At 36.6% G+C, this 23,798-nt stretch overlaps 2 protein-coding genes across 2 annotated transcripts in view; one reads left to right on the top strand and one right to left on the bottom strand.

The window, feature by feature from the left end:
- The window catches only part of LOC109098297 (forkhead box protein J3-like), a 101,264-nt gene extending 81,106 nt beyond the window's left edge, over window positions 1-20,158 (bottom strand). Inside the window, exon 1 of the mRNA XM_042734086.1 lies at window positions 19,924-20,158. The gene's annotated coding sequence lies outside the window, so the exon portion shown is untranslated. The remainder of the gene's footprint in view (window positions 1-19,923) is intronic.
- Window positions 20,159-21,423: 1,265 nt separating this feature from the next.
- ppcs (phosphopantothenoylcysteine synthetase) lies at window positions 21,424-23,788 on the top strand. Its single transcript, XM_019112352.2, has 4 exons — window positions 21,424-21,587; window positions 21,968-22,509; window positions 22,758-22,861; window positions 23,306-23,788. The coding sequence occupies exons 2-4, from the start codon at window positions 21,975-21,977 to the stop codon at window positions 23,627-23,629; spliced, it is 963 nt and encodes a 320-aa protein (XP_018967897.1). The 5' UTR covers window positions 21,424-21,587; window positions 21,968-21,974; the 3' UTR covers window positions 23,630-23,788.
- The last annotated feature ends 10 nt before the right edge of the window (window positions 23,789-23,798 follow it).

Genomic DNA, 23,798 nt, shown 5'->3' with positions numbered 1-23,798 from the left:
TGTCTGTGAACTGCTCGTTTCGGATGACTCACTTGGCAGAAGTCACACATCATGTGGCAGGCAGCATGACTCATTCAGAACAGAGGATTTCTAGTGCAAACTGCTGATCTGCCATTATCAAGACACCAGGAGCCATATATTAGTATTGACTTGGGATGCAACGATACCATTTTTTCAGATCCGATCCAGAAGATTCTGAGTACCGGCCGATTCCTATCCAAAACCAGAGCATTTTTTTTTTTTAAATCAGTGTAGAATTTCTATACTTCTGTGTGTTGACCTGATCGTAACTCTTTTGTGTGTTAAACACAATCTACTAAACATAGATAACTTAATTTTAATGAAAAATAAAGGAAAAAATATATAATAATCGATGACAAAAATATTATTATAAACTAAGTTAGTGGATAATTTAGCAGCAAATTTATTCTAGAAAAGTCATGAGTGCACAATTTTATAAAATATAAATATTTAGTGAAATAACATTATCTAGTGGGGAACAAATAAAAGTGAATAAGTGTAGGACTAAATCTGGTAAAATGTTACACATTGCTCTCTGTATTGTTGTAAAATACATTAATGAAAAACACAAAAGTATTATATAATACGAAAAACTCCAATACAGAGCGCACATAGCGCTTATGGGCATCCCGTGCACAGAATGATGCACTTGAAGCAACACCGAGTCACAGTCAGGCGCGCAGCTTCGCATAGAGAAGTTCAAAGCACAAAGAAAAGAGATACTGATGCGTTGTTTATAAAATCTGTGCTAGTATATTGAGTTTTAAATCTCAGTTATTGTGCACTCTTGGAGAGTTTCATTGTCTAGACTGCCGTAACCGAACACGACACGCAGTTTGAATGCTGAATAAAGGATGACAGACAGCCACAGCAGAAAGAAGAGTTTACGTGAACTTGAATTTAATGACTTAAATATTCATCTGTACCTCACACTTAACTATGGAACAGCTTCAGAACACTTGGACTTGGACTTTATGGTGCTTTATAATGTGTTTGTGCTTTCGTGAGGCTCAACAATAACACAGAATTTGAATTTGGATCGGTTCGTCTGACCTAGACAAGTGCCCAAATTCGGTAATGCAATATATCACGGTAATGAATATGCACAATATTGTTATAGTGGGCACTTCTAAATACCGTAAATAATTATATATTAAAAATTATTCATAATTTGGAATGCATTTTAACAATATTTTTCTCATCAGCTGGTCAAAATGCACAACACCGCTGTATGCTGCTTGAAAGACACATGTGTGCTCTGATGTAAATAAGCACACATGAGAAGCACATGGGGAACACGTGAGAGATGTGTCGAATGAAAGCACATTCACTCTCTGACAGCAGATGGCGCTAAACTGCAGAAATTCAGCCGTTACCCCAGAAACCCTGTAAGCAAAGCAGCTGCACTATTTCAGTTTCTGAAACGTGTTTCAATTATTTAAGCAACCATTCAGATTTGTGGATTTGCTATGGTGCTCATCATCATACCTATGGGTCTTTATAGTTCTTTTGCACTTTAATCTGTGTAAAACTTAACTTTATACATTTTTCTGTATTGCTTTATTGCATTTAAATGTTCAGTTCTTTTTGTTATAAGAAAAAAGTTATTAAACCTGTTATACTGTATTATGTATTACTGTATTATACTGTATTACTTTTGTATAACTTAATTTCAATTAGGGCTGGACAATATATCGAACGATATGACCATGTGCATCTCGTCAGTAAAGCCGGTTCCATGATTAGCGGTAAATCCCCATCACCTGCTTTCAAATGGAGCTGCAGTTAATACACAGAGCCGTAGTTTACTGACAAGCTACGCTATATCGAGTTCATTATCAAAGGCGATTCATCTTCAATAATGAACTCGATATAGCATAGCTTCTCAGTGAACTACGGCTCTTTGTATTAACTGCAGCTCCATTTGAAAGCAGGTGATGGGGATTTACCGCTAATCATGGAACCGGCTTTACTGACGAGATGCACATGGTCATATCGTTCGATATATTGTCCAGCCCTAATTTCAATATTGTGATAATACCGTATACCATGATAAAAGCATTAGCAAGTTATCGCAACATGAAAATTTGATACCAGCACATCCCTAGTCTGACTGATACACGATCTGGCAGAAAATGCCAGTATCAGAGCCAATAACGATCCTGAGTATCGGATCGATGCATCCCTAGTATTGACAAAAGTCCACTTCAAGCACTCAAATCTTGTGTGTTACTTTAAATATTTCATGAAGGGAGAAGTCTAAAGGCAAATGTTTGTGTTCTTCACCAGTATAAAACAAGTTGAAAAGTTATTAATTTGCCAATGTTATCTGCACTTGTCATTTAGTTGACTTTCAAAAACTTGACTTCTAGTAACTTCCAAAACAGCATATAACTGTCTACTATAAACTACTATCTACTATAAACTACTATAACTACTAGTAACTACTATTTTTATAACATATTTTTTCAACAATTTGTGGCACGGCTGACACAGAAGAGCATAAGCTGGCTGTGTTCAGCTCATATTCTCCAAAATGGCACTACAGTGATGTGGAGAGACACAGAGGAGAAAAATTGTTGAATAAAGTTGTTATTTTTGTTTTATTCACTTACAAAAATTATTCTCATCGCTTCATAATGTTACAGCTGAACCACTGATGGCAGATGGACTATTCTGACAATGCTTTTCATACTTTTCTGGACCTTGACACTGTGATTTACTTGGCAGTCTATGGGACAGTCACAAGCCTCCCGGTTTTCATCCAAAATATCTTAAATTGTCTTCCAAAGATGAACAAAGCTTTTACTGGTTTGGAAAGACATGAGGGTAAGTGATTAAAGACAAAATTTTCATTTTGGGGTGGAGTATCCCTTTAAATACAGTACAATCTCAACTGACTGGACATCAGCCTCTGAAATCAAAGCATGCGTACTACCAGGCACCCTAAAGAGAGACAACTGAGTGAAAGATTTCAAAGCCTCCTACCTAAACTTAAAGTTCAAAGATAAAAACAGAATGACAGGCAAAATACCATAATTTGCAGACCCTATTTGCAACCTTCACAGTGCTGTCTTGTAGGCTTTAAAATAAAGCTTTTAAATGAAATAACTCTTTTTAAAAAATGCAGCTAGCAATGGGTATGTGTGGTCACAGTGTTCGGCCACTAAGCACCCTATGTAAAAGTCTGCTACCCCCTACTGCACAGCAGCTTTTACAAGCAACATCCTCTTTGCATGTTAATTGGATAGTAAATCAAGATGGGGATGTGAAGGTATCAAACCGTATTTAAAGACATCAGACTAAATGAATAAACACACTCCCCGGAGCGGACACACTAGGGGTTGCAGGGAGATTGGACTGTGCATGACTGCTCGTGTCAGATGAAGCTGCAGGGTTCATAGCAGATGACATCAAAGACACAGAGGCTTGTAAAAGGGAAAAGCAGGCAATAACCCACACTCAGTTCAAATTTGTCTCCAATTCAAAGCGAGACAACAAATCCTGGATGCAGCAATTAGTGGTTCAAAGTACCATATAAGAAGGGGGGTGTTATTTCAAGCTCAAATAAAAACCGATTTGATTTTGCAAAGCTGTGTATTTTATTTATTAATTTTTTTACACAGTATGACTTAGTCACATCACCAATGTCATTTATTTTGCCCGAAGCCTCACTATGCAATGCAAAACCCATCATCCAGTTAAACAGAGAAAGATGCTCTTAGGAAATCCCCCAACATGGCGTTCCCTTCATAGCGTTTGATTTCCTCTCAAGAGTAGTCAGACCAAACCATGCTTTTGAAAATCCTGTATGTTGGAGAAGCAAAATGATCTTTCTGACTAGAAAAAAAATAATCATCTGATGAAAAGCAGACTATTAAATGGTTCAGATTTCATGTTCAGACAATGGTGACAAAAATATGTCTGTTTTTGCTTTATCAGTAAAATTTCTTTGAGGTGATGCACATACAGTGACAGCTTATAAACATCGTCCTGAATCAGAAAATGAGTTTAAGACCCTTATTTATCCACTCTATTCTCTATTATATAAAAAAGGAAAACTCAGTCTGGCACTCCTTGAAGACATTAAAAGTAGGTCAATCAGTCTCCAGTGACCAATTCTGGCAAGAAACCAAATAGTACAGGTATAGAAAGGCAAGAGCTTTTTTGACTGAAGCTATTTGGCAGAGGGGTCATGTTTTAACAGCTTTAAAGCCAGTTCACAAATCAACACACTGCCCCTTCAAAACATTAAATCCTTATGAATATCTAATACAGAGCTTCCACTTTAAACACATTTAGGCTGAATGAGATAGCTGAAAAAAATATTCAATACATTTTTAAATGTTTTAATTATTTGCAGAGATGCTTTGATCAATCAGCCGCCGATCAGTTTTGCCAATAATCACATTTTATAACTCGACTGGAGGTCAATAAATTGGGCCGATCTTACAAACAGATTGCAATGTGATGATGTAACCACATAATGGCGTCACACTTGATCACGGTAGTCATGTCTTTCCAGCATAGATATGTATATGATCAACAATGTGAAATTATGAGGTCTGAAGAAACAATTAAAGAATAAAAAAAAATGAATAAAAATAGCCTACCATGTGGAGAAACAATGGTTTAAGGATTTGATATTAAGAACCTGATTCGCAGAGCAAACTGCTACTGGGAAAAACATCTCTCCTTCTTCAGGCCAAGTCATATATATATATATATATATATATATATATATATATATATATATATATATATATATATATATATATATAAATAAAAAAATATCAGTTTTCCTTGAGTTGTCAGAAGATGAAAGTCTAAAAAGTATCTTTGTCATAGTATCCAGTCAATGTTTATGGAGATTTCCCATGACTGGCGTCAGCGCTGTTCAATGCATTGAATCAGTGCCATTGATCTCTATGAAGTAAAATCAGTTTCAGAATTAGCCAGGTGGCACATTGTTCTTCGATTAAGCCTTGTAAATTAATTAGTTTCAACACCTTGCTTCATTCATGAATAAATCAGCATTTTTATTCATTGAATGAACAGTTTAATGATTACTCATTCATAAAGACAGTCCCCTGCTGCCACCTACTGGTGTAACACTGTAACTGCACCGACTGACAGCCTGTCACCTTATGGGTGCAATTATACTGAACAAAATTATAGATGCAAGACTTTTGTTTTTGCCCCCATTTTTCATGAGCTGAACTCAAAGATCTAAGACTTTTTCTATGTACACAAAAGGCCTATTTCTCTCAAATATTGAGAGAATATTTATCTGTTTTTTTTATATATATATATATATATATATATATATATATATATATATATATATATATATATATATATATATATATATATATATATATATATATATATATATATATATGTGTGTGTGTATATATACACACACATCTGTCACAAATCAGCAATCTTTATTTGTTTTTTGTTTTCCATGCCTTTCTGAATATGGATTCTCGCTCACCCCCCATCTTCCATCGTGATGTTTCACTGCAGCCATCGTCCAATGCCAATTTTGTAGACACTGCCCAACCCTAATTATCACGAACACATACAGCCGGACTCCCCTTAAAGCTTGCATTATTTTAAATAATAATAGAGCACCATAAAAGTGAGTTTAGACACCAGGTGCAGCTTCTTCCTCTCCTGCAGCCACTGACGGGGTCACTCCAAGGGCTGGGATTCCAGTCGGCCTATTTAAGAGACGATGACTCAGCCGGCCCAACCCAATGTCAGTGGTGTCAGCCACCAAGGGATCTGGCATTCTAAAGACCTATTGATCAGCGTGGCTCATGTCCCATCACTGACACACCAACACAGGGCCAATACCACTGACCAAGCCTCCGAAAGCTTTGGAGTCAAGCAGGGATGAGTGTGCCCCTCCCCCATGTTGAGTTAATTCAAGCTGTGCAAAGGGAGCAGCGCTGAGTCCAAAGGAAATATGACTCATTTCAGTAACATGAGGCATTCTCCACAGAACTCTTGTTTGTTAAGTGAGAGAGGCCAGTTGAATGCAGCAGTGTGAGACTTCAGGAGGAGAGCGGGGCTTCGAGGGGGAGGAAGAAATCACTTTTGGTGTCAGTTGCGTCATCTTAAAGCTCCGCTCCCCCAGTTTCACTGAGCAGTTCTTTGGCTACTTTAAAGGACTTTCTGAAGTACAATGACAGAATCGTTTCCCTTAAAGAAGAATGATTTAGTGCAGCAGAAACTATTAGTCAATGGAGTCAAAATGTTGAAAGAACATGCCTGAATGCATCACAAGAGAACGCAAACACTGTAACTTAAGCTCAACAGTGTGCTAAATGCAGTAAACACTTCCTGTGCCAGTTTTACCTTTGATGCAAACCACAGCAGGTCTGTAATGATGCTGTAAACACATTTTAATCAGAAGACAGGTGAGACAGTCAAAGACGAGAGTAGCTCAGACTGACCCAAGTTTTTTTCCCCAAAAAAATAAAAAAAATTCACAGATTCTGGACCACCAGTAGTGTATGTTAAGCTTACGCTGTAACTGAATTGAGGGGGAAAAAGACAATTGTGACAGCACTAACTGTAATATTAATTCACCTGTACTGGACAAAAATCACTTATTGCCGGACCAAAAAAAAAAAAACACGATACACCACCCACAGTATGTACCTTGGTACTCTCATAATGTATTGAATGTCCCTTTGCCCAAACAGTGAATCAAATAGTAAATCAGCGTGACAACTATTCTAAATGCACAGCACAGGCTTTGCCATCTCGTGTCTGCATCTGTGCGTCGTTCTGCAACCACACAGCCAAACCACTAGATGGCGATGTACAGGAACAAAGCGCAACAGAAAATGACTTTTATCTCTGTGAAGCGGCAGCAGTGTAAACGATTAGAGGAGCATTTGTAATCATTCAGTGGAATTCTCTCTTAAATTGAGCTATTGTGTCGCATTGCTATATAATACATAATTTATGATTTGAGTGTCGCCCAAACAGAACATTCCACCTCTGACACTTATTCTGTGCTTTTATTTCTATTTACCATCAATAATTTGTAGGGCTGCAAAACAATTAATTGCGATTAATCGCATTCAAAATAAGTTTGTTAACATACTATGTATGTGTACTGTGTATATTTATTATGCATATATAAATACACACAAATATGTATATATTTAAAAATATATTTGTATGTATATTTATTTATACTTGTATATAATTTATATTATATATAAATATAAATATTTTATATATAAATCTAACATTTTGCCTTAATATATACATGCATGTGTGTGTATTTATACATAATACATGTACACAGTATTAGGGCTGTCCTCGCCTAAGGATTTCTCTATAGATACATTTTTTTATGTCTGTAAGGTAAAGATATACACAGCGTTTTGCTCTCAAGTTAACAGACGAGACGGCAGAAAACGCATCCTGTTTGCTTTCATTATTTCACAAAAGCGCGATTTGTTTTTATTGTGAGTGCACACAAATAAACGTGGAGTCTTAACAGATTTGAAAGATGTATTACTCTTATCTGTATGACCAAATATGACCAATATTTTAAGAGCAGGTGAGAGCACTGGTGCCTCCATCTGTCCTGCATTGAGCGTACTACTCTTCACATTCCACACAGGCACTATAGTGCACATTTCTCTAGGTTAACATTAGATTGAGCAGCCATGTTAAGTTGCTAATACTTACATATTTCAGATGATAAGCCATATTTGAGGTCGATGAATGATAGGTGAGCGTTTGGATGTCCTGCTTGATGTACTGTATTACCATAGACTAGCTGTTAATGATCTGTTAGTTACAGACTGTGTGACTTCGCCTGTGGGTTTATTTTTTTCTGCGACTAAGCGACTAATAAAATTTTGGTCAACCAAGCCTCTTCTGGTCGACTAACAATTAGTTCACTATTAGGGGGCAGCCGTACACAGTACACACACATATAGTATGTAAACAAACTTATTTTGAATGTGATTAATTGTGATTAATCATTTTGCAGCCCTAATAACTTATGATTTTACTCTGTCCTGCTGCTTTCAAACTATGTTACTTTTTTTATTATGTTAAAAGTGCTGTTCATAATAGTGGTCGACTGATATTGTAAATCAGACAGCCCAATACTAAATCTTCAAAATCAACGTTTCTAGGTCTAATCGCAATTATTTGATCTAACCTTTAGATTATTGTGCTTTTTTTTCCATACAGCACAAGGGGGAGTCATATGCCAAAAGAAACGGAAGAGAACCAGTTTGCTTTTCTTAAAAATACTAACTTAAAAATATATTTGTTAATGAATGAATAATTCATTCACGAGAATCATTCAAAAACGCTGATTTATACAGTAATGAAACAAGTGAAGTAGGTTTATGAGTGAGTCATTGAATCATTGTCCAGGAAAGTATGAAAAGCATCATCAGAATAGTCCATCTGCCATCAGTGATTCAACCGTAACATTATGAAGCGACGTGAATACTTTTTGTACACGAAGAAAACAAAAATAACGACTTTATTCAAAAATTCCTCTCCTCCGTGTCTCTCCAAATCAGCGTAGCGCGATTTTGACAATTCTGAGCAGTACGCAGATGGCGTATATTATATATACACTACCAGTCAAAAGTTTTTGAACTGATGAATTGTAATGTTTTTAAAAAAGTCTCTTCTGCTCACCAAGCCTGCATTTATTTGATCCAAAGTACAGCAAAAACAGTAAAATTTGGAAATATTTTTACAATTTAAAATAACTGCTTTCTATTTGAATGTATTTTAAAATGTAATTTATTCCTGTGATTTCTAGGGCTGTCAACTTTAGTCGTTTAGTCGACTAATCGGTCGATGCCGTCTTGGTCGACTGACATTCTCATTGGTCGACCAGTTGCATAATTGTTTTGTTTTTTCACCAATAAAGAAATTTTCATTGATTTACTCCTTGATATTTATGCCTTTATTAGCAGTTATATATTACTGTATTCTAAATATAATTAGCCTATGTTTTATCACAAACTTTAAATGCTTTAATTTAGGCTATTTTATAACAGCGCCACAGTTTAGGGCACCACGTGAACACTCGGGAACCGCACCTGTGTCTGGCTGCACTGCTGCTTCGCGCTCAGTAAGGTAGAGGTCTGCATTCCCGCGGCTGTCCCGCGGGAACCGCAGGACCCGACCACATATTTTGCGCCGCGGGTTTAAATTTCCAACTAAAACATGGTAGCGGTCGGTAACTCCGGTGTAATTTGAACGGGAGCGGTCGGTCATTCAATATCACGTTCCCGACGTCCTTTCAGAACAGCATATCTTCGCTTTACTTAATCTTTATCTTATCGCCCACCCGGTATAGGCTACAGCCTGCCCTGCACTCAGGACCGTTATGCACGCGCTGCACGCATGGACCAGTTTTTTCTGCGTCATGCATTGTATTTGCAAATACCCTTTGCGCAATGTGATAAATGCCTAAAAGTGTTCCCGTTCAGCAGTCACAAGACTGGAACCTTGGGTTTAAGGCGGCACTCATGCACCATCACAAAGGGTCAAACTAAACTGGCATTTACAAAGTCTAGGCCGGTGCCAGAGCAGTTTAAAAAAGAGACAACAGAAAAAATGTGTTGAATTTGTTTGGCAAAACGTCGCGTCTTTTTTTTTTTTTTTAGTCGACTGATCGTTGCGCGGGGACAGGATTTTGGTCGACTAAGCATTTCTTTGGTTGACTACAGCCCTAGTGATTTCAAAACTAAATTAAATTAAAAAATCAAAACTAAAATCATTATTTTAAGTCTTCAGTGTCACTTGATCCTTCAGAAATCATTCTAATATTCCAATTTGCTGTTCAAAAAAACATTTATTATTATTATTATTGTTGAAAACAGTAGAGTAGATTTTTTTAGGTTTTCTTTATAGAAAGTTCAGAAGAACAGCATTTATGTGAAATAGAAAGCTTTTGTAATAAATGCCTTTATTGTCACTTTTGATCAATTTAAAGGATCCTTGCTAAATAAAAATATTAATTTATATAATCCACCCCCCACAAAAAATATACTGACCTCAAGCTTTTGAATGGTATAGTGTATAATGTTACAAAAGCTTATTTCAAATAAATGCCGAGCTTTCTATTCATCAAAGAATCCTGAAAATATTACCCAACTGTTTTAAATGATAATAATGATAATAATAATAATAAAAAAAGTTTCTTGAACAGCAAATCAGCATATAAGAATGATTTCTAAAGGATTGTATGACTCTGAAGACTGGAGTAATGATGCTGAAAATTCAGCTTTGATCAAAGGAATAAGTTACATTTTAAAAATATATGAAAATAGAAAGTAGATATTTTAAATTGTACAAATATTTCATAATATTACTACTTTTGCTGTATTTTGGATCAAATAAATGTACGCTTGGTGAGCAGAAGAGACTTACTGTTACTTTATCTTACTGTTCAAAAACTTTTGGACTGGTAGTGTATATTAAAATGTTTAATAGTTCATTAAAATTAATTAAACACTTTTAAATAGACTGCAGCCATAATATTTTGTCACACATTATTTTGTTTAGTTCAGAATCGGGGGAGAGAATCGTGATCTCTATTTGAGACAAAAAAAAAATTGTGATTCTCAATCAATACAAAAACGCAAATCTCAAAATCATACACAATAAATAAAAAAAAAAAAATATCCAAGTCTCACAGTCATTGACTTTTACTAAAATTGTGTTATTTACAATCCCTTGTTGTTAAATTTTTTTTAGATAAAACCAGAAAAAAAACTGGGCATTTATACCTATAAGCACCACTGGGTCAAATTTACACATATAATTCCTTTATTGTCACACTGTCATTGAGCAACGCGTAAGCCTGCTGCAAACAGTCACACAACACACATTCATATTAAGATGTTTTAGCCTACTTATAAATGTTCAAATGTTGAATTAATTTTTTTATTTTTAGACCTTCAAAATTATTTATGATTTGTTGGAATCAGACAAAAAACGACTTAGTCACACCCATTTTAAGTCCTCCATCTTTTTTTTATTATTAATTACTATATTTCTAATCACAATACAGATTTTTTTATTTTTATCTTAGCTATTATAAATATGAACATATGCAAAAAAAAAAAAAAAAAAAAAAAAAACGGTAGACTTAACTTAAGTGTGTTCTTTACAAATAAATTATTAAAACTATAAAAGCAGTTCAATTAAGTGCAGCGAGTGATTCCCTCTTTTCTTTTGTTGTTAGATTAACATTATGATAATGATACAGATGTCCTATACTGTAATGCATGGATCTAATATAATGTTACACATCAGATGTTTTCCCCCAACAGTTCCCTAAACGTTTACTTAAAACAGAGCAGATGATGTTTGCGTGAATTCTGAAATACTGCAATTCTGTATATGTGTGTAGGCTATTTATCGGGATTGCGTGCCGTCAGAAGAGCCGTTATATGCTCGCACTTCGGATGACAGTCAGCCCGAACGGAGAAAAGGTAGCTACTATAACATTAATTCTCTCAAAATAGCCCGTGCGAATTTACACTCATTTTGCCTTCACAGGTCACATATGACGTCATTAAACCGCGGAGAAGTACCAAATTGTCACAGTTTTAATGACGTACAGAACACAATGCCTCAGAAAATCCGATCTGCATGTTTACATGACAGTCACATTGGCACATATCTGATTTATATCCGATTTATTTCCACATATGAATGAGGCCTGAAACCGATCTTGAAATATCCAAATGCATGCACTTTTTTCCTGTTTACACTGTCATAGAACAGATCCGATCTGTGTCACATATGAGCAAAAAATCGGAATTGGGTCACATTTAACTGGCAGTGTAAACGAGGCCTAATGTAATTATTTCCCACTTCCAAGTGACAGGTTATAATCTGCAAAAGTCTTACCCAAACTTACCCAAAATAAAGGTTTAAACATCTAAAAAAAAAAACACATTTAAATCATAATTATTTACTGAACCCCTAATTTAATCACAATTATATAATGAAAGCCATAAAAACATAAAATTAATCGTGATAATCGGTTATAATCTTCATAATCGCCAAAGCCCTAAACCAGACAAAAAATCCAAAAAACCGACACCACTATTAGACAATTAATCAACAGACAAAATGTCGAATCGTGACAGCCCTAAGGGTGGCCGATGGCTGATATAAAGCCGATATAATGTCATTTTAATATTTAAGAAATTGGAGATAATTTGAAAATGGATTAAAAAATAAATGTGTAAAATAAACATGCTAAGTCTTGCCGATTTAATCATTCAAGTGTTTTAAACCATTCATGCACATTCAGAGCTGCGCGCACTCATTCAAGTGCACACAGAGAGACGCATTTCAGACAATGTGTGTGCACAGAATTGATTCCTCTTTTGCGTATCCTTAATTCTTAATGAACACATACACACAAAATTATCTCAAAATAACACAGTCAGTTATGTCTTAAGTGAACGTAAACGGTGGAGAAAGAAATTTCCTGTGCATCATTATATTGGATCCATGCATTCGGCCTTAAAGGGGCAGCAGCCTATAAATACCTGGTGTTCCAAAAGAGTCACCTGCTATCAGATAGAGAGTGACATTTGCATCTCATTCACAAAGCTAAAATCAGATCATTCTGTTTTTGCTTTAAATTGTGAAATTATACAATCTAAATAACATGTATTTAGCATCTTCTTTGGATCGTAATTCAAGTGCAGTTGTTGCCTCTGATTTTAAATAGAGCACAAGCAAAGCCTTTTGAGTGTTGAGTGAATCGTTACATCCCTATATGCTACTAGTTTTTGCTGATCATGCTGATTTGACTTTTTTTATTCAGGCTAGTTAAATTCATTTTGGGCTACCAAAATCTGGAGAATGCCTGCCCGAAGGGCTACCAGGGATTTAGAAATTTTGCATCCCTGACCTGGCAAACAATGACTCTATATACAGCTATACATTTTACATTTTAAAATATTTATTATTTAATAAATTAGCCCTTGGTGTAACAGGTATTTTAGTTAAAGTTAAAGCTTTTTTAAGTTAAGGCAAACTATTAAAGTATTTGTTAACAAACAGTAGACTATTCTTGTGGAGATTTCTAATACCACATTAACAATAGCATACCCCCCCCTCATGTCCCCACCCAATACCGAACCGAAACCGTGAACTGAACCATGAGAAACTTGAACTGTTACACCCCTATTCAAAACACTTTTTGCAACCAGCAAACATTTTTATGATGCAACATTTCTAAAACTTGAGCATTTCTCAAGGAGAGGTAGAAACGCAACACCGTAGTGTTTAGATTTACTTGAAAGTTCTTCAAGCACATCTTAATATAACTAATTTCACTGCTTCAGGAAAGTGACAGCAAAAGCATCCTTCAATTCTCCAATTAGCATAATTCCATGTCAAATTAACATTAGTCATTAAGAGCTATAAATCCTTTAGAAAAAATGTTTTGAAAACCATAAATGCAACACTATTTAAAATGAACAATCTGCTATTCTGCAATTTTTAAGCCAACTTCAAAAACAAAACTTGAGCATTTCCACTGCACTAAACCAATTAGCTTTATTAATCAGACGAATGTTTGCATTACAGCTTTGGGTACTCAGACTCATATGGGAGAAATGAACAAAAACATGGAGGTAACTGGGCAAAAATTGCTCTCAGAGCATGGAGCATGGATAATTGTCCATCTTTAGCAAGTTATTAGGGCTTCTCCAGAAGTGCATTTGTAACTACAGCTGAATGTGCAGTAAGCTGAAGTAATTAAAATGGTTATTAAATGGCATTATTCGAGCTTGATTATGATTACTTAAACTGTGTAATCTAGGTAAAATCCTTTCCCTGCTCACAGCGTCCACATCTCTGCTGAACAAGAGCATCTCCGTTACCTGCAGCAGGCACTAAGTGAAAGATACTGTGCTGCTCTACTGTTTTAAGAGACAAAAGACACAAAGTCCTCCAATACCACTGTGATGCACCCTTGCAGACCAGCCCTTTTCACCAAGGACAAACAGGCAATGCAAGAAGAAATTTTTCTGCAGTCATAACGAAATAAATGAACGTACACCAAGGTATATCCCCACAAAGTTCATTGACGTGCCTGTGGTGATGAACAGAGGGCTTGTGTAGTCAAATAGGTAATGCCGCATGGTTAATGAAAGTGACTGACTGCATGCAACCTGCTGAAGCCACAAAACGCTACAGTAGATGGGGAAAGAGATTAGTCAAACCAATGCACGAGGGCAAAAAGGCATCCAAGGCCCCGTTTGCACTCATGAAAAACTTGATCTGAAAGGTAGAATGGGTCTCAGCCAGGTTATGGGGGTGGATGACACATAATCTGTCCACTGCACTGAATATCTGGAGTTCCAACTACTGTTGGATCTGCCAGTGCAGCACAGCACAGACCAACATCTAACAAAGTTCTCTGTACATGGAGAGACTGGTAGAGCTCTGGCAGTGTATTTCAGCATTAATAAAAAATGAAAGTGTAGTGCTTCGGTAGATCTGCGCTCCTCTTCCCAGAGGTGGGGTGGGGGGGAAGAGGGGGAAGTTGTTTGAAAAACTCTGAACCAGTGCAGCATTCCCATATCCACCCATATCTAGTGAGGGGCTCTTTAAAAATTCATTAATTTACAGCAAAAATAGATTAAAGCACCCAGCTGAGCAAAACTCGAAATTTGGCTCCTGAATAACATTAATAATAAAACAGCTCCCAAAAGCCCCGGGGGTTTCGCCTGAAGAAACTGCGTTGGCTTCGGCTCACCTCGTAACACCTTGTGAAAGGCTCATTTTTTGTAAGTGCTAAAATATTTTATTTGTCATTCATGAGAATGAATTAGTGCTATCAAACGATTAATCGCGATTAATCTCATCCAAAATAAAAGTTATTGTTTTCATAATATATGTATTTGTACTGTGTATATATTTACTATGTATATAAAAAAGACACAAACATAGTTTTGAAAATATTTACATGTATTTATTTATATTCATATAAATTATATAATATATTTAATATATAAATGTAACAATTTTTCTTAAATATATACATGCATGTGAGTGCCCATATAAACAAAAAATTAAATTAAAAAATACAAACACAAACATTAAAAAAACAGAAACTTTTATTTTGGATGTGATTAATCGTGATTAATTGTTTGACAGCACTATGAATAAATTTGTTCAAAATTGTTCTGCTATTCAACGTCAATCCACTTCCAATCTGATCATAGCCTTGAAACTGCAAAATTAGCAACCAGTGGCCCAAAAATGCCTGGAACTGCAGTTACTGTAATTGCTCTGGTCAGTTCTAAATGAGGTTCACTTAAGTGCAATTATCCCCCACTGATCTTTCACATAAAGAGACTATTTGAACATGAAAAAGTGGGCTCACACAATATGACTGCAAACAAGATTCAAATTGGAATCAGAGATGAATGGCTTCATAGCTCATCTGCATTCTAGTGATGAACGGCCTTGCTAATGAAGACCGAGCTACTTACTTTCACCACTCGCACAGCAAGGCTTCATATTGGTTTTTGGCATAACAAGAGTCTCAGCATGTAAGCCATTATTGCAACAGCCTGAAACGGACGGGCCAAAATGGTTGTATAGTTGTCCAATAACAGATCAATAACAGATATATTTGAAGGTGACAAAAGCAGATGCTATTCACAATTAAGTAGCATCCTGAGCACGTGCTTTCATTTTGCAGGCTAAAAGACAATTACAGTGATAATATTGTCAGAATTTGACAGTGATTATAAGATGAGAGGCGTTTAGTGAAGCTTTATTCACACAATAGAAAACAGACTAAAAGATCAATCTTGGGATTCACAAAATTGATAAGTTCATCAAAATTAAAATAAACTAAAATTGAGAAATCAAAATGTTAACTAGACTTTCAACCTCAGACTAGTTGATTATGAAAATATGTTCTATCACATCAATGTGACAAAAAGAAAGGAGAACATTCTATGAAAGGACTATAATATTAATGGTGGCAGCTTGTCTGAAATAACACTGCTCACCAGAGTGTAAATGCTTCTGCGTTTAACTAATAAACACTAATTATTTTAACACTAGCATTGCAAGAGTACTATGCTCTGAGTAATTTCTATGCTTTGCAAGCACCAACATGCAGTACTGATAGCCACTGAGGCTTATAATACATATCACAAAAAATAAACAAAAAGCATTTTTATCCAAATATTTAATGTCACTGCCAGAAAGAGGAGGGGAAGCAATGCAAAGAGTGGTTACTTGATGGGCAGTTTCTGTGCTGGGCAAGCCATGCATTTAGCTTTGCCTGGACCCCATTTACCAACAGGGGTCTGATAACTTCATCCCACGGACAGCCATTTGAATAATCGCTTCAACAAGGGGGAAAAATGAAAAGCCTCTCAGTGAGACAGGGCTGGGCAAATGGCCACAGCTGAATTCCAAATGAGCTACTGGTATGTGAAAGGTGAGGGGCTGTCTCTTCTTTGCTCACGTCAGACTGCTCAATCTACACATGCCTTGCTGCTAATTCCATGTCATAACAGTGCTTTTCAACATCACAAACTAAACTCTGTCCGATTGTGAAAATCTAATGAAGAAAATGGGAAGCATACCACTTGTTGCAACCAGACAGAAAAAGAGAGAAAATTATACACTGGTTTCACACGACACAAATGTAAGAGAACAGATGTTTGTGCTGCACAGCTGGAGAAAGGCTTAACTTTTCTAAATGTGGGAAAAATCTCATCAACCAACTCAGCAGAGTGGAAAAAAAAAATGCTAATACCTCAGGAAACTCTGTAAACAGTGTAACGGTAAAGACAGCTCATTACACTGAACACCGTATAGCTCCAACGTATAAAAAATTAATATCACAGTCACCAAAGATCTAAAGCGCCATACAATGCCCCATTTAGAGTGTGGCCTATGGCGTCGTTTAGCGATGATAAAGTAGGTGGAATGCATAAAGCAAGCAGTTTCCAGGTGAGTTTAGACATAGCGGCAGGATGCCCACTGAGGCCTGAGGGCAAAGAGACGAGTCTGTATGCAATACTGCAGCGGAGGCCTCGTCAGATCCTGGCATGGGAACAGTTATGGTACGCTACAACAGATGCCATGCTTGTGTTCTTTAAGAGCTCCCATTCCAGCCCATTTAGCAAAACACTAATGAACAACATACAAAACAAGTTGAAAGATAAAAGACACTTAAGGGGTAATACCTTTCTTAAGACAGCATTTAAAACCAAAGTTACAAAACCTTCTTTCATGCTACTCTCAGTTAGCTTTACTATGATATTAGGCCCAAAAAGTTATAGTACATGCAATCAGATTAATAATATTAACAATTAAACAATGTAAATAATGGATCATTCATGTGCTGTACAATTTCATGCCATCATCTTCTAGAAAAATATGTTACAAAATATATATATATTTTTTATTTTTTTAGAAACAGAGATTAATTTTAAACTGACTGATATTTCAGGTGCTTTATTTTTTTTTCTTTAATCAAAATGTTTCAAACAAAACGTATAGCTAGTAATAATTTCATTTTTCCCCCCTGTATTCTTAATATCACTTTCCATACTCTTAACATGCCACAACATACATTTAACTAACAAATGCTAAGTCCCCAAAGACATCATCTTCCAGGAAATGATATTTTTGGGGGGAAAACAACTGCAAAAACATGAGCAAACAGCAGCAATGAATTCTGTTATGCTGTATGGCATCACATGATCAAATCTGATAAATTATGTATGTATATGCAATGCATACATACACAACATATAAAGTCTGCTATAGCTTTTAGCCGTTTTATATCAATACAAAAGTACAAAACATTACAGAGATCAAAATGTACAAGCATAACATTCATGACCCAAATCACTTTTTGTGCAAATGTAACAATGTTCTTGATGCAATAATTGTAAATACTAAAATGCAGCGGTTTCAGCACAAGAACCACCAGGCGTGTTCTGACAGGCAACTGATAGTTCAATCATTTTCTACGTTCTGTGAGCTGACAACCCAAAGACAAACAAGTCTGGTGCTAACGTGAATCTTTCACACTATTGTACTGCTACACTGACTGGGTGGGGAAAATATGTCCCGGGTAGTTCGCATATGTCCATCATTCAGTATTTTAAGCATGCTGGTACATAATTCAACAGTCTCTCCATTCGTACTCTACTCTTTAAGTGAAGGAGGAGGGGAAGAAAATCCTATTATAACTAACAGAATGCTGTTGGTCAATCCTCATCAGGCCAATACAAATTGTAACATGCATGCAAAAATATGCTGACAAGCTGTCATTGTCAACTTAAGGCAAGACAATACAGGCAAAGCCATTGTCTTTTCATGGCACTGGTCAATTTTGCGGTATTGGTCTATTTTGCTTCTATAACGTGTCTTTTTTCAGAGTAGCAGAAAAAAAAACCACCCAAATTCACATTTAGATATTTATCTATTTGCATTTGCAGACTTCAATTACAATACATATTTTATAGGCTGTTTTCTCAGAATGACTTTTTTTCCTGCACTGAGACAGAAACCTTCACTTCAGTTGCACTTACTGAGTTTTAATCCTATTTATAGTCTTTACAGAGTGGCTTGTTCATATATCATTTACCTGTCTGCATATAGCATATATATCCCCTCTGTAAATTTGAACTCTTATATGGCAAAAAATTAAAATAAAACAAGAATTCTGAACAGGGGTTTTTCTGCATTTGCATATTTAAACATATCATTTCGGGGAAAAAAAAACTGGAATGCAAACAATTGTCATATTGTACTGTGATTACTCAAATGGGGAAGTAAAGTGACATCTATTTGTTACTATATTCAACTATGATGTCTTGCCTTAATGTCAAATTATGGTGGCTCCATATAAATTATAAACGTTTACGCATCGCGATATAAACAACAAGAAATCAAATTCAACCCAGAGCACAACATGACAGTAAAGGTCTGTTCTTGCAGTAACTAAAAGGGAAAATCCAAATACCTGACAGGCAGCGGGTAACATTCCAGCAGCTGGCTAGACGGGGGACTAGTCTTGCATTGACTAGATATGACAGTCTACATATGATGTGTATACAAACTTGCTAATAAGTCACATGAATTACATGCAAGATTAGAACTGTAGAGACTTACTGCGTCTTATCATCACCTGTCGCATATGCTGACAGAAAGGCAATAACTCACGCACAACTTCATAAAGTTGAACTAAATGTTTCAATAACGCTCCATTAACAATATTGCATCTCTGTTTGCACAAAAACCGAGCTCGTATGCATATTAATGGCCCCACAAGTTGGCCAGGATTCGTATTTAAAATGACAAGCAGCTGCCGCGCGTCTGTTTCCAAAATATTAATAGACACGGCCTCCACCTCCAACTACTGTTAGTTGACAGCACCAAAAGTTGCTCGTTTGGCAGTTCCCGGTCGAAAAGCCCGCTTCCAGCTCGGCTTACTGACCGAGTTACAGTCACAAATATTTCAAGTCACACGCCTGTCAGATACGCGCACAAATAGCAGGCGAGCTAAAGTAAAACTGGTGGCTAACGTTAATTAGCAGCTCACTCTCGCTACCTGTCTGACAAAAACCATATTGGCGGCTAGCAGCTTGCTAACTAAACTTGTTCTGCTGTGACAGAGGAGCTTGCAGTGTCCCCACCTGCCCCCGACCGACGGCGGCAGCGACGACATACCACTTGAGGCCTGAACGTCTTTCCTCTCGCTCTGCTCAGAACTTCAGCAGCACACAACTAACAGTTAAAGTCGACCATTTTTCGCGGGCCCTGATTTCAACTTCGCGAGCTCCATGTCGCGAGCTCGTAACGTTCAGCCGCACTCACCCGGGCTCGCGTCCGCTGCTGGAGGCCAGTGCAGGTCTGTCAAAGTTAGCCGTCCCCTTCCTTTTTTCGATCACAGCTCCCTCTCTCTCCTCGAAACGAGCCTCGGCGCTACGTGTTTATCGTGAGTTTGAGACCCGCAATCCCTTTACCGGTTTGTCCGTAGCGTCTCCTAGCTTCTCCGCCTCTCTCTCTCTCGCTCGCTCGTTCGTCTTTCTCTCTGAATAGCTAACATCCGGGGACTGCGCGGATCAAAATTCCGGAACTACTTTTGGACATTAGCCGGAGAACGGCCCACAGTACCAAGCTGCGACAGGCTTTGCATCCGGAAAGTAGTGCCTTTAGTGTACAACAATTATTAGCAATGGCTTTTCACATTTGCCCTAATCACAAAAATACCATACAATAAAAACAATATAGAATATGAAATTTACTAGTCGATTCAAAAGAAACTATTATTGCTACAACAGCACAGATCATAAAGCCTTTGTCGAAAGAGTAGCAGTTTGTCCGAATATAAATGAGATATTTAGGTGTAAATAATTCAAAACATTTTTTTTATTATTATTATTATTATTATTATTATTATTATTATTATTATTATTATTATTATTATCATTATTATTTCATAATAAAATGAAGACAGTTTTATGTGGTTATTAGACTTTATCTGGTTTTAAATCCGTCCATTCATGGATATTGAGTTAACACAGTGGATGATTTCGTCAGGTATCTTCGATAATTTTAATAATAAAAACTATTTTAAATATTAAATGCCTAATTGATTAATAAGAAACGTTATTGCGGCTAATAGTGCAGTTCACAAAGCCTTTGGCAAATAGGTAATGATATCTATACAGGCATACTAACATTATTTTTCATAATAAAAAGATGTGGACAGCACCCCAAAATTATTTAATGATGAAACAATGAAGGTTTAAAATAATAATAATGATAATAATAATAATAATAATAATAATAATAATAATAATAATAATAATAATAATAATTTCAATAAAGACGTTTCCCCGCTGTGAGCTGTTTGTCTGGAGGAAGAACAATATTCCTCATTTGTTTTAATTTTGTGGTACACTGCGTGCTTCTGTTTTCAAATAACTACCTAATTTCTAGTATTTTATTATTATTGTTTTCTTATTTTAGTTGTGAATCTTAAAATAAAGATTATTTATTTCTAGGATGTGTAAATATCACATTTATAATGCTTAGTTTCTATGACCCCAGTCCTAAATGTTTGCAAAATGATTTGCATCTTTTTAAGCGGTAAAATACTTCTAATTTCGTATTGCTTAGACAATGCTGCCCCCTGTGAACCGAGATGGGTGGGTTACATTTACATTTTAGGGGGTGGAGACCGGTGAGTTTAGGTATACGCAAGGTGGGAGGAGTTAGATCTGATCCAAACACGCCCCCTGGACCTTGTGTTCTGCAGTGAGGACCAAAGCAGAGAAGAACAGTCATCTGAAACCTTTATTTTGGAATTTTCACAGTAGCCCACTGAAAGAGCCAATCGTGTCATCCGAAGCTGCGCATGCGCACAGGCAACCATAATAAGCGTAGGAACTGCTCTCGCACTAGGTCCAAGTTTATTAGGGTCATTCGCAGTTGAATTACATTCTTGCGCGTATTATTTGTGAGTAAGCAAACAGGTAAACATGTTTATCTTATTATGTTTATTTATTTATATCAGCGCGATAATAAGAGAAGCACTGACAGCGAGAATGTATTGTTTGAGGGAGCAACATATGATTTGTGTACTACGCATGTTAAGTGAAAAAACATTAGTTTTTGTCTAGTGAAAGTCATGATAATTATGGTACTCTTTCTCACACTTTATTTGACATTAGTTTATATTTTCTGACCTTCATTTCATAGTTGACCAACAGTATTGCTCAGGGACAATTATGCAGAATATAAACTCGTATTATTTTAAGATCTCATCTTCTGTAGCTTATTTCAATTCCAAATCGTCATTCATGAACATATGCATAGTGATAACACTTTATTAAATAAACCCTATTTATTTTAGGTTTCTAATGGCCCACTGTGACCCCTCGGCCTCAAAGGCAGTGGATGGAGGACTGTCTGAAGAGTTTGCGGTCCCCTCTCATGTGGAGGAGGTCAAGAAACTCATGGCAGAGTTTGCCGAACATCACGGTTCGGCCGGGCGCAGAGTAGTTCTCATCACCTCGGGAGGAACCAAAGTTCCTCTGGAATCCCGAACAGTACGGTTCCTGGACAACTTCAGCAGTGGTCGGCGAGGGGCCTCCTCTGCCGAGTATTTTCTGGACTCAGGCTATGCAGTGATCTTTCTGCACAGGCATCGCTCTCTCTACCCATACACTCGTCTGTACACAGGGGTCAATTTACTGGATAGCTTACAATTAGAGACTGGTAAGGAGGATGCTGGTCAGATCCTGGTGGATCAGAACGCACTTCCAAACATTGCAAAGGTTCTAAAGCGCTATCAGGCGGTGAAAGCCGCAGGATTACTGCTGCCAGTGGAATTCAACACCTTGTCAGAGTACCTCCATCTACTCAAGGCAGCAGCTCAAGCATTAAGCTCCATAGGTGACCAAACCCACTTACAATACTACAACAATACTAATGGTCCTGTGGTTCAGTGGTAGAGCATTACGTTAGCTGTGCAAAAGGTTGTGGGTTTGATTTCCAGGAAACACACATACTGATAAAAAATAAAATAAAAATGTATAGCCTGTAAGTCGATTTGGATAAAAGCGTCTGCTAAATGCATAAATGTAATATGTTTGTAGTGGAATTATTAGTTACTACTATTAATTTCTGTTTTTCCCTCCTAGGATCCAAGGCTATGTTTTATTTGGCTGCTGCTGTTTCTGATTTCTACATCCCAGCATATGAAATGCCAGAACACAAAATTCAGTCTTCTAATGGGCCACTTCAGGTGTTGTATAATAAATACAAATATTAATTCAGTCTGATAGACCAGGGGTTTAGTCTTTTAGATTTCCGTAGACCCCTACAAATATGATCATTCTCATGCAAGGGACCCCATTTTAAAATGTAAAAAGCAGCTATATGTTTTCATGGATAAAGATGAAATTTGTGTGAAAAATTAATATTATGAATTTGTTATTATTTGGAAAATATTTTATTACGTTTTTATTATTGATTTATTTCAATCGATTTTATTGAAGTAGATCACAATTTAATCTATTTATTACATTTTTTATTGCATCTTTCCCATGGATCCTCTAGCACTCCCTTGCAGTCCCCTGAGGGTCTACGGATCCCAGTTTAAAAACCCCTGTGCTACGCTACATGCAGTTAATCTAGGCTCCAAACCTCATATAAAAAGTAATTCATCTGCTTGCTTAATGTTATTTAGATAAGTATGAAGATGGTTCCCAAGATGCTGTCCCCATTGGTGAAGGACTGGGCACCTAAGGCATTTGTCATCTCTTTTAAGTTGGAAACGGACCCCTCCATCCTTTTGGAGCGAGCACGGCGTGCCTTAGAAACATACAACCACCAGGCAGTGGTTGCGAATGTTCTCGACACACGGCGTGGTTATGTGGTTGTTGTCACCAAGGACACGCAACAAGAGCTGGTCCTCTCAGATGAAGAAGTGCAGAAAGAGGCAGAGATTGAGGACAGGATTGTCAGTAATCTGACTGAAGCACACAGTGAATTTATGTCTCAACAAGTATGAAAAAACCTGATGCGGTTTTGTAGCATGTACTGAAGGCTCAAGGCAGATCTGGGATTAGTTTTTTGTATTGTAATAACTATGGTTCAAATCTGAATAGAGAAACAGATCTGGAAAACTGACTTTAAAAAAACTCGAATAAAAATCTAATAAGTTCCTTAATTTTGATTTC

Source organism: Cyprinus carpio, chromosome B11 (genome assembly GCF_018340385.1).
Source record: "Cyprinus carpio isolate SPL01 chromosome B11, ASM1834038v1, whole genome shotgun sequence".
NCBI classification, from domain to species: Eukaryota; Metazoa; Chordata; class Actinopteri; order Cypriniformes; family Cyprinidae; genus Cyprinus; species Cyprinus carpio.
Note: the sequence above shows the minus strand (reverse complement) of the source record. Positions and strands in the feature narration are given on the sequence as shown.

Coding starts and splice junctions, on each gene's coding strand:
- ppcs (XM_019112352.2), top strand. CDS start 21,975: ATGGCCCACTGTGACCCCTCGGCCTCAAAGGCAGTGGATGGAGGACTG. Junction 22,510..22,757: donor TCAAGCATTAAGCTCCATAG/GTGACCAAACCC, acceptor TTTCCCTCCTAG/GATCCAAGGCTATGTTTTAT. Junction 22,862..23,305: donor CTTCTAATGGGCCACTTCAG/GTGTTGTATAAT, acceptor AATGTTATTTAG/ATAAGTATGAAGATGGTTCC.